The sequence below is a fragment of the Pempheris klunzingeri genome, chromosome 5 (assembly GCF_042242105.1).
Source record: "Pempheris klunzingeri isolate RE-2024b chromosome 5, fPemKlu1.hap1, whole genome shotgun sequence".
Lineage (NCBI taxonomy): Eukaryota > Metazoa > Chordata > Actinopteri > Acropomatiformes > Pempheridae > Pempheris > Pempheris klunzingeri.
The window spans coordinates 28,891,236-28,911,683 of record NC_092016.1 but is presented as its reverse complement, the minus strand read 5'-3'; the positions used below and the strand labels follow the sequence as shown (position 1 = coordinate 28,911,683).

Here is a 20,448-nt window from a genome sequence, read left to right as displayed (position 1 = left end):
TTTTAAGTTGAAGCCATCTTTCTAGTTGAGCTCCTCTTCCTCGGGCCGCCCGGATACACCAACCACGCGCACCCGAGTGAAACTGGGAAAATCCGGGCCACGTGACAATGTTTACTTTAAAGCTGCCGTCAGCTGCAGGGACGCGGCGGCGGAGGAGCCGGAAATGTTTTACATGATTCTTTGATATACATCTGAATAAGTGCCAGACGCAGGTGAGTTTGTGTGTCAGCCAGCGCGTGTATTTTGATTAAACTTTCAGCTGTAACTTTAGCTGCGAGGCGACGTTAGCTTAGCTCAGACACGAGTAGTTTTCTCTCGTAATTTTACTGATTTAATATTGCCTTACGTATCGACAAAAGACCATACCTTTTAAAACCCCAGTCACAACACGTTCTAAACCAATTAGAGTCCACCTGTAATTCGGCTTATGTCCAAAACTACATGAAAGTCTTTTCTATATGTATTTTGAACTTTCCTGAGGAAACGTGCTATTACTTCCTGTGTCTTCCCTGCATACACCACAGTGTTTGGCGGACAGTAGTCTGGCCCAATTCGAAAAGTTGACTCTTCGTTGGTAGGTTAACCGATTTGAAGAATAGCTCTCACATTTCTGTAAACTTTTCCAGTGGTATTTTATGTCAAAGCCATATTAGTAACAAGCCAGGGAGTTTTAAATGTGCTAATTTTTATGAATAAATTGGTGTGAAATTCTCGTAAATAAAAAAAGACCAAAAACGAAACAGGTATCCTAGCAGCACTAGCTGTCAGTGTAGACAAAGGTTAAGCTAATGCTAACATCAAACCTAGCTTCAAACAACCATTACTGCTGTCACACACATTGACTAATGGCCTGTTTGCAGTTGTTGGCTAACTTAATGTTATAACCGCGTTGGTATAGTTAGCTGTGACCTTTTACACTGTTTTCTTTCACTTCGGCTGAGGTGTCATACGTTTCACTTTCGGTTAGAAATACAAGTAAGTCCGCTCGGAAACACAGTATGGCGAACGTGTTCTGCACTATTTATTATTTCCAGTGTCCGTAGTTCCGCCAGCCTGTGCTGCGCCCGTGCGAGAAATTTCCACGACACCCAAAATCGCCATAATTTCGTGAAAGCCATGCACCGCTGCAGTTTGTGCTTTGTGCCATGTGCATGTTTACAGGAGCTGCTTTATGTTTACAGGCATGCACCAAGCACACAGCAACCACAGAACAGACAACACGACGGGCCTACACACACACACACACACACACACACACACACACACATACACACGTGGATTTGGAAGAAAAAGATAATAAGATAGAGCTACATTTTCCTCAAATGGTCAAGTTTGTCCTTGAAGGCACCTGGCAGCCATTTAACTATTGCCGTACTAAAAGGTGTTCTGGCAAATTCTGGCAGCCCCTAGCAATGAATAGGGTGGGTTACACCAGCAAAGCAGTCAGTGATGTGTGACTATGGTCACTGTGGAATCTGGTTGCACTGCTTTTTATCCGAGAAGTTCTTAACTTACTTATTTCTGAACTTGAAGTGAGCATGCCTGCCTGGCTCTTACAGCTCTGTGTGTGTGTGTTTCAGTTGTTGCATTTAGTTTTACATGAATTGTAAAATTGCTTTCTGTATGTGGTGGAAAGTGGTCAAACTATTAATTGCATAAAAGTTTCCTGCTGATCACCATCCTGCTTTTCATTTAGGGAAAGATGTATTTCTTTAAAAACTGAGCAATCAGTAAGCACACTGTAAAATACTGGATTAGATTAGTGATGGCTTAATATTAATTCAGTACATACAATACTTTCAAAGGGGAGAATAAATCCCATAGTTTTATTCCTCGTTTCAATGTCCTTCTGTCTCCCTCTCACCTGAAGGGAAAAGATGAGCTTCCTCAGGCAGAGAGCCAGAGATCTGTTGACCGCCTATGATCACAGTTTGGAGCAGCAAATTGTGGGACGAGGCTCCAACCTGGCGTGTAGAGATGAGCAGCTGTGGAAGCAGGTAGAGGGGCTGCTGATGGACGGAGATGCTCAGGAGACACACTGCCTGGGTCTTGATCCACTGAGGGTGATGGAGGAGTCGCTCAAAGCAGCAGCAGCAGCGGCAGCAGCATTCATACCAGCAACAGCAGCAGCCGCCGCTGAGCGAGTCAGATCCAGAAGAGGGCTTCAAGGCCTGGCTAAAGCTTTTGAGGTTCTGGAGCAGGCGGCCCTGAACCTCTACCTCGGTCCCTGGAGGGAGGAGTACAAAGTAGTCAAGGTTGGCTGAAAAAGCTGGAATAATGGAGTCATGTATTAAATTAGATGAGTTCGATTAATTTCTTCTTAAAGCATTAAACATAATATCCCGCTAACTCTACAGCTACTCACTTTTTGAAATTAAATAATAAATCCAGGAGTTTCTCCACTTTGACAAGAATAAACTCGTCAGACACTCAGTGCTTTAGCTTTTTTGCACGACAGTTCAGGACAAAATCATGACTTGATTTTAGTGAATCCCTGATCAGCTTCATCATTTTTTGATTAGTCTTTCGTTCTCTTCTTTTGTGCCTCAGATGTACTCCGGTGTGTTCACCCACTATATCAAACCAGTAATGTCGATGCAGCAGATTAAGAAACTGTTTGGCCTGCTAGGATACCAGCCTAGCACGTCTCGGCACGAGCAGCTTCGTCTCCAGGCACCCAGAGTCGGTCCCACCTCCCTGGATGACCTCCTCCACTTGTCATGTGCCTTCTTTCTGGCCCGCTGCGAGTGTCGCCTCCTTTTGACAGTCCTAGGGAAGCACGGGGGTGATGTCCAGTGGGAGCTGAGCGTGGTGAAGGAGAGGCAGAGGGGAAACAGTCTGCAGGTTTGTCTGCCTGGTATTTTGAATATTAATCAATCAGAGGTCTGTATTCTGAAATGCTTTATCGCCCCTTGTCTGGAAACGGGATGCTTTCTTCTTTTGCAGTCCCTCTTTGTGATTCACCTGTCCAACCCAGCTGGGGGGTCAGTCATTACAAACTCAAGCTGTGCTGCCAGACATTGCTCACACCCAAAGACATTCTCATACCAAAGTTTCCACAGATCCTAAATAATGCGTTGTTGTGAAATTTGATGGCAGAACATAAAAAAAGTTCTACCTTATTTAATCTTATTTCTCTTACAGCTTAATTGACCTAGTAGCACTGCTGATACTGTAATTCTGCTATCATTTTGAAATGATATCAGATCTGTAATGGATGTTTATTTCAGATAGAAGTCTTACTGACTGCACACTAAAACAGTCAGCCCCATGTGACACTTACTGCCATCTCGAAGTACAGTTTTAGATCCTCACTGCTGTGGACACATTTAGTCAGTAGTAAAAAAAAAAGATTTAGGTTTGACGCTACACCACCTCAAATGGTAAATGCTCTGTATTTGTACAGCACCTTTCTAGTTATTTCAACTACTCAAAGTGCTTTTACATCACATCCTCATTCACCCACTGAAGCTGCTTCAGGAGTAGGGGGTTCAGTGTCTTGCCCAAGGACACTTCGACATGTTGACCCATAGGATCGAACCCCTGACCTTCTGATTGAGGGACGACCCACTCTACCGCTGAGCCACAGCCTTTATACCCTTTATGGTTTGACGAAGGCTCAACATGATAAACACTGCATCAGCTAGATCTAATAGTGAACAGTAAATAGATTTAAATGTCGGGGATTCATTGTCCATGCATCTTAACAGGTCGCCCTGGACAACACCAAGAAGACGCTGGAGGTCAGCCAGCCACTGATGGAGCCGTTTGATGGAGAACTAGAGGTGGATCTTTACACCGATGAGCAGATGAATGGGGGGCAGAAGAGGGTGGCTGTCAATGATGATGAGAGTCCCCGTTCTTTAACTTGGGTGACTCAAAACAGTGCATCACCCTCCGCTGTCACAGCACACAGCAACGGAATAACGTCCTCGTCCTCATCATCCACCTCCCTGTCCGCCAGAGAGCAGGTCTGCATCTCTACATTCAGCTGCCAGCTGACCAAGATGTCACCACTGGAATCAGACACTGCCGGGAGCTTGTCAGCCAGCATGAGGAGCAGACAACCCTGTGAGGAGTCGGCGTTTGACAAAGTGGACTTACAGTCACACAGCCTGCAGGTAGAAGCAGTGGGGATTCGCAAGAGTGAAGCTGACGCCAACGATTTGTGCAGCTGTCTCCAATCTCCCCTTGGTCTTAAATTCTGTATTGAATGCAACGCCGTGCACGATATCACCTGTGCCTTTTTTGAGCATTGCCGCTCGGAGGGCCACCATGTGGTATCCCATGACAATATGACAGAAGAGATGGAGGAATCAAGAGCAGTGCCACCGCAGGATGGAAGCCGCGGAGCGAGTGGTATGAGTGCGTCGCCAACTCTCTGCAACAGCAGTGCAGCGATGTCCTCCTTAGTTCTGTGTGATGACCATGAATCAGTAACTCCATCTCTGCATCCAATAACCTACCACGACTGCTGTGACCTCGCACAGCTGGACCCTCAGGTCCTATGCCTCAGTTGCAACGTCTTCCACTCTGGCTCCTGCAGAGGGATAGACTTCTGCCAAACTTACCACACGATCAAGCCACTGGGAGTGTGCTCCTGCGGGAGGTCATGCTCCAGAGATCCTCTTGTTCTGTGCAGATATTGTGGAAATGAGTATTGTAGGGACTGTTGGTATAGAAATCCTGTTGTATGCACCTGCGGCCAAACTTTTGACCAATCATCCTCTGTGTGATTTGCATTAGACATGCCATTATGAGGCACAACTAGCAACAATTGTGCCTTAAATCCATGTACTGGAAACTGAATATATTGAAAATCCAGTACAATAAATGAAAATTCAAATGTTGCCTTGACACAGCAGTGTATTTAATGTTCTCCAGTTTTTCTACTTTGGTCCCCTTTTGGACTTATATTAGTGCCATATTTAACATCAGTATTTCTGTAATGTGTAGACCACTTCAGTCTGAAGCACATGGAAGTCTGTTTCATCTGCATTTGCTGCCTACACGCATTGGAGTAAAAAGGGTCAATGTGCCACTTGTCTGTGTTAAATGTGTTTTATAATACATGAGCAAATTACTGTGTGTGTGTGTGTGTGGTCTAGGTATACAGGTAAACTAACTGACTGAAAAAGTACCTGGAAAATCAGTTATCACATTTAATATATTATTATTAACTAACAAGCTTTTTGTGTTCTTCATAAATCTTTTCTTTTTACATGTATTTGCTGTAAAAACTTTGACTGCAACTAACAGCTACTGTCATGAACTCTGGAGGAACTGATTAGGAAGTTTGTTGATAAAATGTCTGAAATTTGTAAAAAAAAAAAAGTCATTACAATTTCTTTGAACATTTCTTTGACATTTGAATTGCTTATTTTGTTCAAGTAAGTCTGAAACATAAGTATTCAGTTTAGAGTCGGAGGAATACGGAGCCAGGGGGTTTTCTTGCCTAAGAAATGGTTATCAAAATTTTTCTTTTTAACAATTCAACCATTTCAGCTTTTAAGCACAAGGGGCAGGAACTTGTTGACAACGTAATGTGTCTGTACATAATGATCTACGTATCAAAGTGTTACCTTTTCAGATATGAGAATACAGTTGTGGGATAATTTAATGGGTTTCATTAGCATATAAGGTTACATTTCACAGGTTTAAATCTTTCTTATTCTCATATCTTTCAAATTTATACACTTGAAAATCTCCAAATTTGCAGGCACGTGCTTTGTGCTGCATTCAGTCCATATCTTGATGTCCTAAACATCAAGGCAGATCTCTTAAAATCTCAAAACATAAATGTTTTGTCACCTAAGTTTGTACTGGGTCATGCCTGCTCATGTCCAAAACACATCCCGAGTCCCCTCCCCAAACTGACTAAGTTAGAGTAGATTCTTCCGTTGTCATGTACAACAGTTGTGGGTAATGGGTAACCCTTTGCTCCACAAGTGTTCTCCTCTAATTTGGGTATTTGTACAACAGTCGTATTAATTCATTGTGGTAGCACTAGGTAAGGGCCACGCTTATGATTCAACCTTTTTATCATGAACATATGAACCTCTTTATTAATCATAATTCACAGAACATGCCTCTCTCAGCTTGTGCAGCAAGTGCAGTGATGGGTTTAACCCTTATGCACCCCTCGGTACATTTTTTGCATTTTTCAACTAAAAATACTCAATAATTTTGCCAATTTTAATGATAATGAGACAAAATTTTGCAGGGATGTCAGTCTTTTACCACATTTTAAGATTTCAACTTTGAATGTATTAATAGAATTATAATACACTGTGGAGAGAAGAAAGTTCCTCTCGTCACCCTTAAAACATTTTTTGCACCATTGACTCCCATTAAAACATCACTTTTTGATCCTACTTTAATTACACCATAAAATAATGTTTTACTTATGACTACCTTTTCAATCTAAGCTTTTGGCTTGAAAATTGTAGTTTTTTTCATTATCCATCATTTGACATCTTTTTCCACTATATGGCTGAGGGCTCCATTATATGCTGTTTCAGTGAATCCTACTTCCGTTGCATTTCTCACTATTGCTCCCCAGCAGAATGCATGATTCCAACTAAAATGGTCTGAGTGTGTTGGCAGTGATGTAAAAGTGTGGTATGAATGTGTGTTTTGACAAATTATTTGATGAGTGTGTGTGTGTGTGTGTGTTTGTGTACAGGGAGTTAGAAAGTCATTTTTGCTCACCACATTTTGCACATCCCTATCGCTATCTTTCTTATGACTACAGACCACATGCACCCACTCACCCCCCCGCCCACAAACACACACCTACACACACACACACACCTATTCGAAGCCCCCAGACACACTACAGCACTTGTAAAAAGCAATCAAGGTCAAAAGGTCAAAAGGTCAAAAGGTCAAAGAATCTAAGGAGGAGCACCCTAGCTTTTTTTTTGCCTGGAAACGTTTTTTTTTTTTTTTTTGACCAAAGCAGTCTTTTTATTGTTTTGGTTTACAGTGCAGCATGTTTATACAGGTGCTGTGTCTGCAAACCTCAAGCTGCACCTAGCTGGTGCTGGCTGGTCATTTCCTCAGTGACAATGAAGAGACACTTTTGTGTTAGAGGAGGCTCTGACTGCTGTCCTGCAGTCGCCTGAGAACGAGGAGGAGATGTCCGGCACAGACACAGGCACTGAGGACATATCAGGGGAGGCTTCACCTGAAATTCATCCAGATGGGTCTCCAGCTCAAGTGAGGACATCCATGTCCTCACTTGAGCTGGAGCTGGAAGACCCATTTCCTCACTTGAGCTGGAGCTGGAAGACCCACTAGTGCGGCTGCTGCTTGGACCAGCAGCAGCCACACTAGTGGATCATGTCAGAGGAAATGGAAGAGCCAGCAGGAGAAGCCAGGCCCTCAAAGAGGTACAGGCAGTGCACATTTTGCATGGGACAGAGAAAGGTCTGGACCCATTGTGCCAAGTACAGCAAGTATGGATGCCAAGTACAGCAAGTATGGATGCAAAGTATACATGACAGTGATCTGCAGGTCCTGCTCCACTGAGTGACCTTTCTCATCATTTGTCAATATATTCCCAAAATACCATTAAAGGGTTAAAATTAATTCATAAATACATGTAAATTGAATAGTTATGATCTGGACTGAGGTTGTTCAAAAGATTTAATGCATTGAAAGTGAAAAAAATATTAATGTATAATATTTTTAGAGCACTTCTTAGGAACAGAGTATTTTTTGCACAAAGGATAAAAGGTGGCATATTTTGTACATAAAGTCAAACTGCTCAAAAAATAATGATGGATTCAAATCAATGTTGTTGTCAATTATTGACATACCCAAGGGTGTAATACCCCCCCAAAAAAATTCCAGTTTGCAATTAGTATATGGAAAATATTTCATATTTTGTGTTTTACCTCATTTGAAATTTTTGGTTTTATATTCCCAAAATGGCACTAAAAAGTTAAAAATACTTAATAAATCCATGAAAATGGAATAGTTATGATCAGGACTGAGGTTTTTCAGAAGATTTAATGCAATAAAAGTGAAAAGAATATTAATTATAATATTTTTATAGCACTTTTTAGGAACAAAACATTTTTTTGCACAAAGCATAAAAGGTGGCATATTTTGTACATAAAGTCAAACTGCTCAAAAAATAATAATGCATTCAAATCAATGTTGTTGTCAATTATTGACACATCCAAGGATGTAATTGCCCCCCCCAAAAAATTCCAGTTTGCAATTAGTATATGAAAAATATTTCAGATTTTGTGTTTTTCTCATTTGAAATTTTTGGTTTTATATTCCGAAAATGGCACTAAAAAGTTACAAATGTTTAATAAATCCATGAAAACTTAATAGTTATGATTAGGGCTGAAGTTGGTCAAAAGATTTAATGCATTGAAAGTGAAAAAAAATATGAATGTATAATATTTTTATAGCACTTTTTAGGAACAGAACATTTTTTGCATCGAGGGTAAAAGGTGGCACATTTTTACATAAAGTCAAACTGCTCAAAAAATAATAATGCATTCAAATCAATGTTATTGTCAATTATTGACATATCCAAGACTGTAATACCCCCCCAAAAAAATTCCAGTTTGCAATTAGTATATGAAAAATATTTCAGATTTTGTGTTTTTCTCATTTGAAATTTTTGGTTTTATATTCCGAAAATGGCACTAAAAAGTTACAAATGTTTAATAAATCCATGAAAACTTAATAGTTATGATTAGGGCTGAAGTTGGTCAAAAGATTTAATGCATTGAAAGTGAAAAAAAATATGAATGTATAATATTTTTATAGCACTATTTAGGAACAGAACATTTTTTGCATCGAGGGTAAAAGGTGGCACATTTTTACATAAAGTCAAACTGCTCAAAAAATAATAATGCATTCAAATCAATGTTATTGTCAATTATTGACATATCCAAGACTGTAATACCCCCCCAAAAAAATTCCAGTTTGCAATTAGTATATGAAAAATATTTCATATTTTGTGTTTTTCTCATTTGAAATTTTTGGTTTTATATTCCCAAAATGGCACTAAAAAGTTAAAAATATGTAATAAATCCATGAAAACTTAATAGTTATGATTAGGACTGAAGTTGGTCAAAAGATTTAATGCATTGAAAGTGAAAAAAAATATGAATGTATAATATTTTTATAGCACTTTTTAGGAACAGAACATTTTTTGCATCGAGGGTAAAAGGTGGCACATTTTTACATAAAGTCAAACTGCTCAAAAAATAATAATGCATTCAAATCAATGTTGTTGTCAATTATTGACATATCCAAGACTGTAATACCCCCCCAAAAAAATTCCAGTTTGCTATTAGTATATGAAAAATATACCATATTTTGTGTTTTTCTCATTTGAAATTTTTGGTTTTATATTCCCAAAATGGCACTAAAAAGTTAAAAATATGTAATAAATCCATGAAAACTTAATAGTTATGATTAGGACTGAAGTTGGTCAAAAGATATAATGCATTGAAAGTGGAAAAAAATATGAATGTATAATATTTTTATAGCACTTTTTAGGAACAGAACATTTTTTGCATCGAGGGTAAAAGGTGGCACATTTTTACATAAACTCAAACTGCTCAAAAAATAATAATGCATTCAAATCAATGTTGTTGTCAATTATTGACATATCCAAGACTGTAATACCCCCCCCCAAAAAATTCCAGTTTGCTATTAGTATATGAAAAATATTTCATATTTTGTGTTTTTCTCATTAATTAATTGTAGTTTTATATTGCAAAAATGGCATTAAAGGGTTAAAAATATTTGACAAATACATGAAAACTTAATAGTTATGATTAGGACTGAAGTTGGTCGAAAGATTTAATGCATTGAAAGTGAAAAAAAATATGAATGTATAATATTTTTATAGCACTTTTTAGGAACAGAACATTTTTTGCATCGAGGGTAAAACGTCATTATTTTTTTAAGGGGTGCACAAGGGTTAAACAGTTCATGATTACCCTGATACCAAGCTCTTAGTCCAGCAAAAACCAGAAACCAAAATGTATCTCTTTCTGTTAGCCAGAAAGTTTTTCTCATGAAAGATTAAGCACTTAGCATGTGCTGATCAGGGATGGTGTGGAGCGAAACCAAACTGTTTTACAGATTCTTATGTCTTTCTATCCATTGTGTTCTTGCCAGTTGATGTTGATAAAAGTCTTGCTGTCCATGCGGTCGATGTAGAGGGCCCCATTCAGGTGGTCCATCTCATGTTGGAGGATACGAGCTGGCCAGCCAACGGCCTGCCATGTGACAGCTTCACCTTTCTCATTCAGACCTGCAGGGTGAACATGCAGAGGAAGGAAGAAATACATCAGCTTTTGCCCTCTAATGTGCCCTCTAATTAGACATTCATTTCTCCAAAGAAACTTGGTGCAAAGAAACTTTTCTTGTTTCGGGTGCATCACAAAGACAATTTTTTTACAATTACCTTTTGTTTTTCATAGCCTGAGCAGTCATAGTCTCAGCAAATGAGATTTGAAAGTCACTTAAGGATAGATTTAGCTATAAACATACGTACCAGACACTTCCACAGACAGGTAGCGTGGAACTGTGGCAGAGAAGCCTGAGATGCTCTCACAGGCCTCCTGAAAGAGCACAGTCCGTCCATCCAGGATCCTTAGCTGGGGGTTGACAAAGATCCTCAGGGGCTGGATGGAAAGACCACGCAGCTCCCTCTCTGCAGGTGAACTCTCTTCCAACATCTTCACGGAATATTCCAGGGCCAGGATGCGGAGAGGCACCCCGATTTGAGGTGCACTCAGTCCCACACACTCAAGTTTCCGCATCACCTTCACCATAGTGTTGATGACCTGTTGGACCTCGGGGCCTGTTACAGCTGCAGGGTCAACAGCAGCTGCATGTGAACGCAGCACCGGGTCCCCTACCTGGCAAACATGACAATATGGGGGACTGGGAGAGGACAAGAGCTTGTTTTTCATGTACTGAAGATAGGAGCGCACTTTGACGCTGCTGGAGTAAGAGCGACTGCAGAGTACAGAGGAGTGGGGTGAGATATGTGGAAGACAAGTGGAAGTCACTGTTGTTGCACTCAAGGCTGTGACACTGCAGCGAGGGGCTTTGGATGCACAAAGTCTGAATCCCATCTTGGAGAGCTGAAGCAGAGACGCGCACGATGCAGTGTTCATGATGGAGGCGAAGCTCAGATGATGTGTCACACATCAAGGGCGGTGCACGTGCTGCAGGGAAAGCATAAAAAGGAGGACATTAAGTCGTGCTTAAAACTTGTCATGTTGACTCAGTGCACACTGAGATTTTATGAGATCATTGCTTTGATGACAATGACGCAGTTTCATTCAGGCCCAATCTTGTCCTAAAGCTACATATCACAATGTTTGTGGGCAAACAAACAAACAAACAAACAGTACCTGCATGTACACAGAACGTCGTTCTAAATCCTGGGCTTCAGTCTGCTGCTGTCAAGGCCAAACAAGAACTACTGCCTCAAACATCATTGTATGCTGTAGCATTAAAGTGTCCCTGTCTTAGAATTAAAGGGCCTGGCCCAAAACCACGGAAATCAGACAGAGACCAGAAGCATGCCTCCATCAACACACTTTGGCCACATGATGTAGAATTACTCTGATGGCTCGAGCCACAGAATCTCATGCTACCACTGGGTGGCGCCATTGTCCGCACATTTCAATTGGAACCCTCATGAGTACATTTAGTCATTTGTAGCAGACACACTTTGTCGGTGAACACAGTAAACGCAACATGTATGTGGTTAGATTGGCGCAGTGCTTCCTTCATTCATCAGACGACTCACCGCTTCACAGTGCGACAAACACCGCCGACGGGGCATGCAGGTGTCACCAACATGCGCGCCCAACAGACACCGCTAGCTCCAAGCCTGACTGACCCGCCCGCCTGTCGGTGCTGTTATATTCACAGTGCTCTGTTAATGCTAAAAACGACACTTAGTGTGTTCATATTTAAAAGACATTGTCTATCTCCGTTACCTTACACTACAGCGAATGCTTCCATGTTAAGGAAAACGACCACATATTCAGGACACAAGGTGAAAACAGCTCCACTCTGAAAACACGTCCGGGTCAGCGATGTCGCGCGGCAGTAAACTTCACAATAAAAGTCTGTACGCGTTGGACACTGTCATCTGATAGAGCACTTCCTTTAAAAACTTTTATTTTGACAATCACCTCTGAGTTGATAGGGAAATAATCTCCAACGTTTTCAAAACGAAACCATTTGCAAACGGTCTCAGAACTGTAGCGTTCAGCACCTCACATCGTCCACGACTTGCCGGTACATGCCCCAGCTGGGTGGGTGAGGCCACCCCACTCATGAATGGGAGATGCAGGAGTCCAGCCGGCCGCCCCCCGCTGATTTCTCCCTTCACCAACCTTGCGGAGCTGCGGGACGTAGTTTCACTGAGCAGCTGATGGAGGGAGAGGAGCCGCAGTCTGTCCACGGATGTGTGCACGACTTCCCAAAGTTGCCTCTTTTGATCATAGAGTATGTCTGGGCTCACAAGATGATGGATATACAGGAAGGTTGGTGTTTTTGATGAGCTGTTTAACTCAGATTGTGACGTTATATGTTTGATTTTTTTTTTGTAGGTTACAATTCAAAAAGTTGGAGTTGTTTGTTCTGGCATTGTTCAACTGATTCCACACTCCAGTGTCTGCAGTCTAAGCCGTCGTGAACTGAAGCATAATTGCAAATTCCAATCGCACGTGTTTATTTTAACATTATATATATTTATTCTTCCATATCCCCACTACTAAAGCTTCTACTCCAGATAATCAGCACATTTACATTTGGCATGCATGACCTTTACTTTACACAAAGTCCTGAACAAACCCAAACCAGCTGCACCATAACACGTTTCAGAATAGACATCAAATCTGTCACTGCAAAAGTTATTTTGAAATATCTGTGATTATTATACATACACTACTCACAAAAAGTTAGGGATATTCGGCTTTCGGGTGAAATTTCAGGATGAACCTAAAATGCATTTTAACCTTTCCAGGTGAACTTAATGTGACCTTCTCTAAACTTTTGAATGCACATGTCCAACTGTTCAGTGTTTCAGTACTTTCTGCACCAGTTGCTGTTCTCTAACAAGAAGCTTAACAGCAACATTCACAACAGGTTTGATCCATGAATCCACCAATACATTTCCTGCTTCAGTTAGAATTGGTATTTAAACAGTCCTCCTCATCGTGATGTTCACATTCTGACATCATGAGACCAAGACGACACCTAACAGTTGATCAGCAGCACCTCAACACTGGTGGCTTCAAACAGGAAGTCCTCAGACGGAGGTGTTCACTGAGCTTAGAGGGTCACAGAGTGTCATCAGGAGGTTGGAACAGTGATACAGAGACTGGAAGAGTCACAGAAAGGAGAGGAGTGGACGTCCTTTGGCCACATCCCAATTTATTGAGACACTGAAAATGTTTTGTTGCGGTATACCTACCACTGTTGTTAGATTTTCTTTCAATAAATTGTTTAAGATGAATAAAATGACCATTGCATGCTTCTACTTAAATGTCCTACTATCATGATATAATATCACTGTAGCATTCACTTTTTACATTTTCCATATATTTCACCTGAAAGTCAAATATCCCTAACTTTTTGTGAGCAGTGTATATATCTAAATAAATATCTATGATATGAAACTGACGATGGCGATGAAAGTTAAATCAGAGGAGCGTGTGATGTGATTTATGTTGTTCCTTCCAGCTGTGGACCCTTCCAGCTGGCCAGACATAGACTCTCAGCCCCTGAGCCTTGAAGACTCGTGGAGGCTGCGTGTCGCCTCTGCCCACGTCCATTCCATCGTGAAGAACAGGAGCATGGAGCACATGGAGAGAGCGATGGGCTTCTTGGACGCCACTCACAGACTGCTGCCCACACTGGTGGCTCCCATCAAACACATGAAGATCATGTTTGGTCTCAAGACCATGGTATGGAAATGAGAGGCAGGAGCATCCATGCGTCTGACTGCATGCTGACCCACGGCTGTATTGGTGTTGTTCATATTTTCAAATGTTATTCTTAGTTTCCCACTCTCAGATTGTCTCTCCTTCCAGGTTGTCATGTGGATGTTGAAGGAGGGCTGCGGAATGGTTGAAACTGTGTTTAAAATCAACCAGTTCTTCCCAAGCAAACTACCTCAATACCAAGATCAGTGTGTAAGTACAACTACGTGTTCTGCATATCTTCAAATTGAAATTTGAAACAGTTTAAACATACTCTGACTCACTGTTTTTATATTGCATTGAACTTCTTGTAATGTTAAAGGTGTCTCTATATAAAAAAAACAGCCAATTCACACATATGTACACAGTACAGACACACCTTCTCAATCAATAGTTTTATTATTTATTTTATATTATTTACTACAATGCAGATTAATATTGAAGACGTAAAAACTATAAAGGAACATAATTATGGAATTTGACGACATAATTCCATATAGATAGATAGATAGAAATACTTTATTGCCTGGGGGGAAATTCTGGTGTTACAGTAGTATAGAAAAAGTGACCACCACCATGAATACAAACAATAAATAAGCAAAATAAAAAATGTACAAATGTTGTGTGTAGCAGGTAAATAAATACAGAGTGTAATATACACTATAAACAGTACCAAGTGGACCAAATGTAATGTGCAGAGTAGAACAGTACCAGATGTAATGTGCAGGGTAACACTAAAGTGCAAGTTAAATTAAAAATGAGTGCAAGTAGTAACATGTTAGTGTTAAATGGCAGAGGGTGCTGAGAGCTCTCTGCCAGCCAGAGGTGAGTTATTAAACAGCAGCATGGATGTTGGCAGGAAAGATTTCCTGTATCTGTCCTTGTGACAGCGGAGCTGAACCAGCCTATTTGAGAAGCTGCTCCGCTGTCTATCCAGAAGTGGGTGAAGGGGGGGGTCAGGATTGTACAGAATGGACAATAGTTTGTTCAGAGTCCTCCTTTCCACCACCACTGCGAAAGTGTCCGGTTTGCAGCCAATCACAGAGCCGGCCTTCTTAATCAGTTTGTTTAGTCTGTTGGTGCCGCCGGCTCTGATGCTGCTCCCCCAACAGACCACTGCACAGTATGTTTCATAGTTTTAATGTCTTCGATCTTAATCTACAATGTAGAAAAAAAACAAAAGTTTGACTGGTACTGTTCATATCTCCAAAGAGCACATCTTTTACCGCACTATTTGTTTAAGCATGGGAGCACCTCGCCGTGTCTAGCTACTGTCTGTATGAAAATCTTACCAGTGTGCACCAATGTTTTGTGTCACAGAGCCAACGTGAAATGTTCCTAATGAGAAAGAATCATATGGACTTCAAAGGTCTGGCACAAACACTTGCTATGGACAAAGACAAACTTGGAGACTATATTATGGTAAGTTTATTTTACCATGCTGTCTTATAACAGTAGGAGTAACTTTTTAAGTGGCTTGTGTTCATTCCTACACAAGAGCCTGATTTAACATGTTCAAATGGACCTTCTCTCAGTACACAGTCCAGCATCTTATAGTGGGGTTAGAGGAGGAGCAGAGGCTTTGAAAATGCATTTGTCCTTATCATAAATGAGGTACTAGCACTGAAAACAAATCCATTAAATAAAACATTATATTTTAGTACTTTTTATATTCTATAATTGTCTAAATAAATTGATTTATTTTATTTTTTAAGTTTTTAATATTTGTGTCATGCTACCTGCACATATTTCTTCCTTACAAAACGACCAAATGAATGCAAGGCAGATCTAGAATGCTCCATATACATTTTCAAACAATTCCACATAAAGCACTGAAATTCATACATCACTGACAAAACATGCGCTGTATAACACTGGAAAAATAAGAATAAATGCAAATTAAATAATTCATCTCTTCTCTAGTCTTATTTAAATTAGAAAACATAAACACATCAGTCATTTCTCTCACACACACACACACACACACACTTTTTCACATTTCTAGTATTTATCCTGTTATAGTTGTTCATGTACTGGGACTGGTACATAGCAGCACCTAATTGTCAGTCCCTTTCTATCCAACAGGGTGCAGTGCAGATCTAGATCTATTTAGAAATAAATGCAGGTTTACCGTACATGGTGTACCATACAAATGTAGAGCTGTCCATGTACTCATGGCATCATGACGAGTAATACATGCTCTCCATTGTTGTTTCCACTTGGGGCTTGGAGGGGAAACGTTTAGAGGTTTAGAGTTTAGAGGGTGCAGGAGTGGAATTTGGCAAAAACAGCTCTGTAGAACTATCTTGAACTTGTGTATACTCCAGTATTTAAAAACCCATACCATGACTGTTGGATTCATCCTGTGTAGCAAATTAAAAACAGGCTCTGATGAAAACAACCCACGTTATGTTTCTTAAAGTTTAATGAAGGGTTTGTTTGCTTGCTTGTTTTTCAGAATCAGATGGAGGAGCAGTATGGTGAACATTATGCCCAGAAGGTAGAGGACAGGCTGCTGCACTATCTCCATGCGCTGGAAACGGTGTTACCAGGAGATACCTACATTGATAAGGTGTGTGTTAGTGTGTGTGCTGTAGTCTGTGCTTGCAGCCTGATGTCACCTTTTAACAGAGCTGTGTTATTTTGGTAGATTTGGTTGAAATGTACAATGGTATTTTCAAAAGCTTTATTGATTCTGATGGTGTGACAAAAATGAAAGCTTAGTAATACGTTGCACACTATGAACACTGTAAAAATGACATCACTAGAATTACCTCTGATATCAGGGGATTTCTCATTAATTGCATTTTTTGCCGTCTATAAATGTGTTACTAGATACTGAAGAAAGAAAGTCCCGTGACTGAAGCGGAGAGGCTACTGTTGGAAGTGATTACCTCTGATTCCGTGACCATAGCAACAACTCTAAAGAAACTGCTGCACTGTGGTAAGAAACGCACAACAGCATACAAATGCCTACTTCACTTCATACATTTGTGGAGAGCAAGACGAGAAGAATCTTTGCTGTAAAGTAGAATCACACCATCTCTGGAAAATAAATAAAAACTGTAAAAAAAAAAACAAAAAACAAACTTTAACCACAAATATGAAAAGGTTTCACATGCCAATTGCATTGATGAAATTATGATTATTCAGAAAAATGCTTCTTAGAAATGATGGCAAATAGGAATGAAATTAGAGGAGCAACTCAACATCATGCAGCTGTATGTTAGTGCACAGCTGGACTTACTTAATTAGGAGGCATAATTCTCAAATACACTGATGATGAGAAAACGGATGTGAGTGCTGAGGTGAGGGGTTGATGGAGCGTTCCTCACACTCACAATAATTGATCATTAATGCTTCAAAGTCAGCACTGATGCAGCCCTAGCCTGATGCTTTGTTTTTCCCTCAGTAAGGAACGGTATATCCATCCTGCCAACATCATTTCCATTTGGCAAGGTAGATATAGTGTTTGTAAAGAGCACATAATGAATCTTTTTTTAACACTGATTACACTGGTTGTTCTCTCTGTAAGTTAGTGTACAGCATTATTGAACATTACTGAAAATGCAAATAAAAATGCTCTGCCGTTCCGTTCCTTTTAGATGTGGCTTCCTGTGGCCTTGGCAGGGTTTCAGAGTATGGAAAGAATGGAATAAAAAACCCTCAACTCTCAAAGTCCGTTTTGTACGGAAGCTCCTCAAAGGCTGTCCTCAAGTCTGTGGATGCCAAAACTCCCCAAGAGCTTGAGTCAGAGGTTGTTAGGGGAGGATTGACGTCTGACCGAGACATATCCAAGGTCAGTGTTAATGATTCAAATGTTAAGAGACATCAACAAACAGAGGAGGATGGTGGGGTAGTCAAGAAGCTTGAGGGGGAGAGCAGTGACAACAGTGAAGGTGTCCAGGAGGCCGCATCCTCAGGAGATCCTCAGTTCTGCTCCAAACACCAGCGATGGGTGAGGACCATCCTGCAGGAGTGTCCTGACGAGGGCTCAGAGGAGTCGCCGCTCCAGGCCAACGCTTCTTCTTCTCCCCTGCTGTTCCAGTCGTCCTCATCGACCTCTTCATCACAGGACCTCACCCCCTCTGACCTGATCCCATGCCCCTCTGACCAACAGCATCCTCCCTCCCACACCTCCACCCCACTTCAGACAGCAGCCCAGGCATCTGAACAAGCGAACCTCAAAAGTAAGCGTAGCCATGGATCTGCGAGCGATACCTCTCAAACAGAACCTCCACCTCAGCCTTCTTCTCCTAGAGACACTCCGCGGCCCACCCTGTTTAATCCGGTGGTCCGATTAATAGACATCGCCTCCATCAGAGGGCTAGACCCTACCTTTAAACTCCATCAAGCATATCCAAATCACTTCAGCATGTCTAGTAATAAACAGGCAGCTTCCAGCCCTCAGGTACTAATCTGTCCATATGGCCATACCTCAGAGAACAACGCCATAACTCAGGGAACGATGACGGAGTCTAAGTTCAACCAACCAGAAACTCAGGCTCCAACAAATCCCCCTTACACAACGCACAAAATGCAAACAGCTTCTGTATCTGAGGATGCATCTAGCGCCACCAGTTCTCAACCACTAACTCAACAGTCTTTCCCCAGACTCTCCAGGACGTTCAGACGGGCTTGTACTACCACCAGACATTCACACGCTCTGAACACATTTAATCGAAACCCCGAGGCTGAGCCGTTCAAAAAGGTCCCGACTACCTCTCGGACAAGTTGTCTGCACTTGCCTGATGACGTCAATGTCCCTCGGCCACCTACACAAGATGCTACCACCTCCACCTCTCAATCGGGGATTCTATCCTCACTCTGTAATCGTCCTTTTATCCCTTTATCTACTAAGTCATCTCGACAGATTGTCCCTCACAACTCCATCAAAGCTCATCCTCAGGCACACATCAGCCGTTTTCTATCGAAGACCCTACAGTGCTCCGTCGCTGTCTCCTCTCCCTCAGATTCTCATTGCCTGGCTGTCAGATCTAAGGCCAGCAGAGTGTCAAGATCCCGGCTGAGGTTTTCACTGCCCTGTCAGGCTGTGCTGCTGCAGTCCAAGCTGCTACAGCCCTATGTGAACCTTACCAGGCTTAGTGCTCCAGAGTGTTACAGATTGACCAACGGGAGGTCCTCAACCAGGTACGTAGAGCCTGTCGTACAGGACAACAGTGATAACGAGGATGAGGAGGAGGAAAAGACAGACTCCTCTTTTGATGTGAACATTCTTTACTCCAGTCATTCTTCAAACAGTGACGAGGATTCACTTGATTGCGACCCTGAATACAAACCTTGCATTAAAAAGAAAAGACTTCTTTTAGAATATGAGACCGCAAGGAGCCTGGACATTTTGCAATGTAATAAATCAGTTTACATGTCTAATGGCGGCACTGTTAGATTACTACAAACCTAACTACATTTCTGTACTGCAATTTAACTATTGGCAAAACACAACATATATAGTGATTCCAACCATCTGGAATAAGCTATAAGAATATGCTATCTGTTCAGCACCAAACAGTAGACAGGTAAAGTTAGCAGCCAGCTGGTGAAGAAAGTAGAGCATTTGGCAGCTAAAGAGCCAGATATTTTTTTCAGAAGGGGGTTGAGTGATTTTATTGTTTGCTTCATAAATGTATAAAGCTATTACACAACCTTGTGAATTTCAGAGTGTGAAGTGTTCCAATCAGAGAGCAATTTCAATGGTCTTGGATACACATTTACTGTGTGATAGAGCTATAAATCCACCATCTAGAACCTGTTCTCAAGTATTATCATAGCAGGTGTCTCCTGGATGGTTGAGATTTATGTAACCACAGAAAAAAAAAGTGTTTCTTAGTATAGATTTGTTGAAATATAAATGACCCAGAGGGGCTCTCGATAGAGCCGTCTGATATGTTTTTTGTTGGTCAGTAGGTTTGTCTAGCACATTGGTCCAGACTGAAATATCTCTACAATTGTCACGAGATTTTATGAAGGCATTCACGGTCCCCAGAGATTGAATAGTTATTATAATCCAGGTGTCATCAGATGGTCAGTTTTTACTCTGCCAGGGAAATATCTCAACATCATCTAGATAGATTGACACAACATTTTAAACAGTTGCGATTCCAACGTGATTAGGATACATCGTGTATCCTAATCACGTTGGTGATCCCGTGACTTCTCCACCAGCACTGCCATGAGGTTGATATTTGTAATTTTGAACACAATGTCTGACCACTGTTAGATGATCTTTGGTAAAGTCATTCACGTCTGTGTTCAGACTAACTTTGTTCTTACTCATTCAGGCCAGTCCAGCAGGGTAGCAGGGGTGCCAACAAAGAGGGGGCTAGCAAAGTTTTGCCTCAGCTCTCGGTGCAATGCAAGGTGATATCATCTGACAAGGTGGTGCGTTGACTAATCACAAGCCGCACATCGTCATGAGCAAAGATAAAATAAATGCCAC

General features: G+C 41.2%; 2 protein-coding genes across 4 annotated transcripts; one reads left to right on the top strand and one right to left on the bottom strand.

The window, feature by feature from the left end:
* Nucleotides 1–127: 127 nt before the first annotated feature.
* On the top strand, nt 128–5,365 carry spata2l (spermatogenesis associated 2-like). 2 transcript variants are annotated; one of them, XM_070830779.1, is made up of 4 exons: nt 128–212; nt 1,871–2,255; nt 2,551–2,844; nt 3,711–5,365. In XM_070830779.1, the coding sequence occupies exons 2-4, from the start codon at nt 1,878–1,880 to the stop codon at nt 4,734–4,736; spliced, it is 1,698 nt and encodes a 565-aa protein (XP_070686880.1). In that variant the 5' UTR covers nt 128–212; nt 1,871–1,877; the 3' UTR covers nt 4,737–5,365. The 2 variants fall into 2 exon arrangements, with proteins under 2 accessions (XP_070686880.1, XP_070686881.1); XM_070830780.1 differs by lacking the exon at nt 128–212 and adding an exon at nt 547–574.
* A 704-nt stretch (nt 5,366–6,069) lies between these two features.
* Nucleotides 6,070–11,913, bottom strand: pdf (peptide deformylase, mitochondrial). Of its 2 annotated transcripts, XR_011584322.1 has the most exons (4): nt 11,807–11,913; nt 10,538–11,216; nt 9,965–10,294; nt 6,070–6,130 (listed from the first exon to the last, which is right to left on the bottom strand). XR_011584322.1 is itself a non-coding variant. In XM_070831013.1 (3 exons), exons 2-3 carry the CDS (start codon nt 11,163–11,165, stop codon nt 10,137–10,139), a joined length of 786 nt encoding a protein of 261 aa, XP_070687114.1. In that variant the 5' UTR covers nt 11,166–11,216; nt 11,807–11,913; the 3' UTR covers nt 9,527–10,136. The 2 variants fall into 2 exon arrangements, 1 of the variants encoding a protein (XP_070687114.1); XM_070831013.1 differs by lacking the exon at nt 6,070–6,130 and having other exon boundaries at nt 9,527–10,294.
* Nucleotides 11,914–20,448: the final 8,535 nt, after the last annotated feature.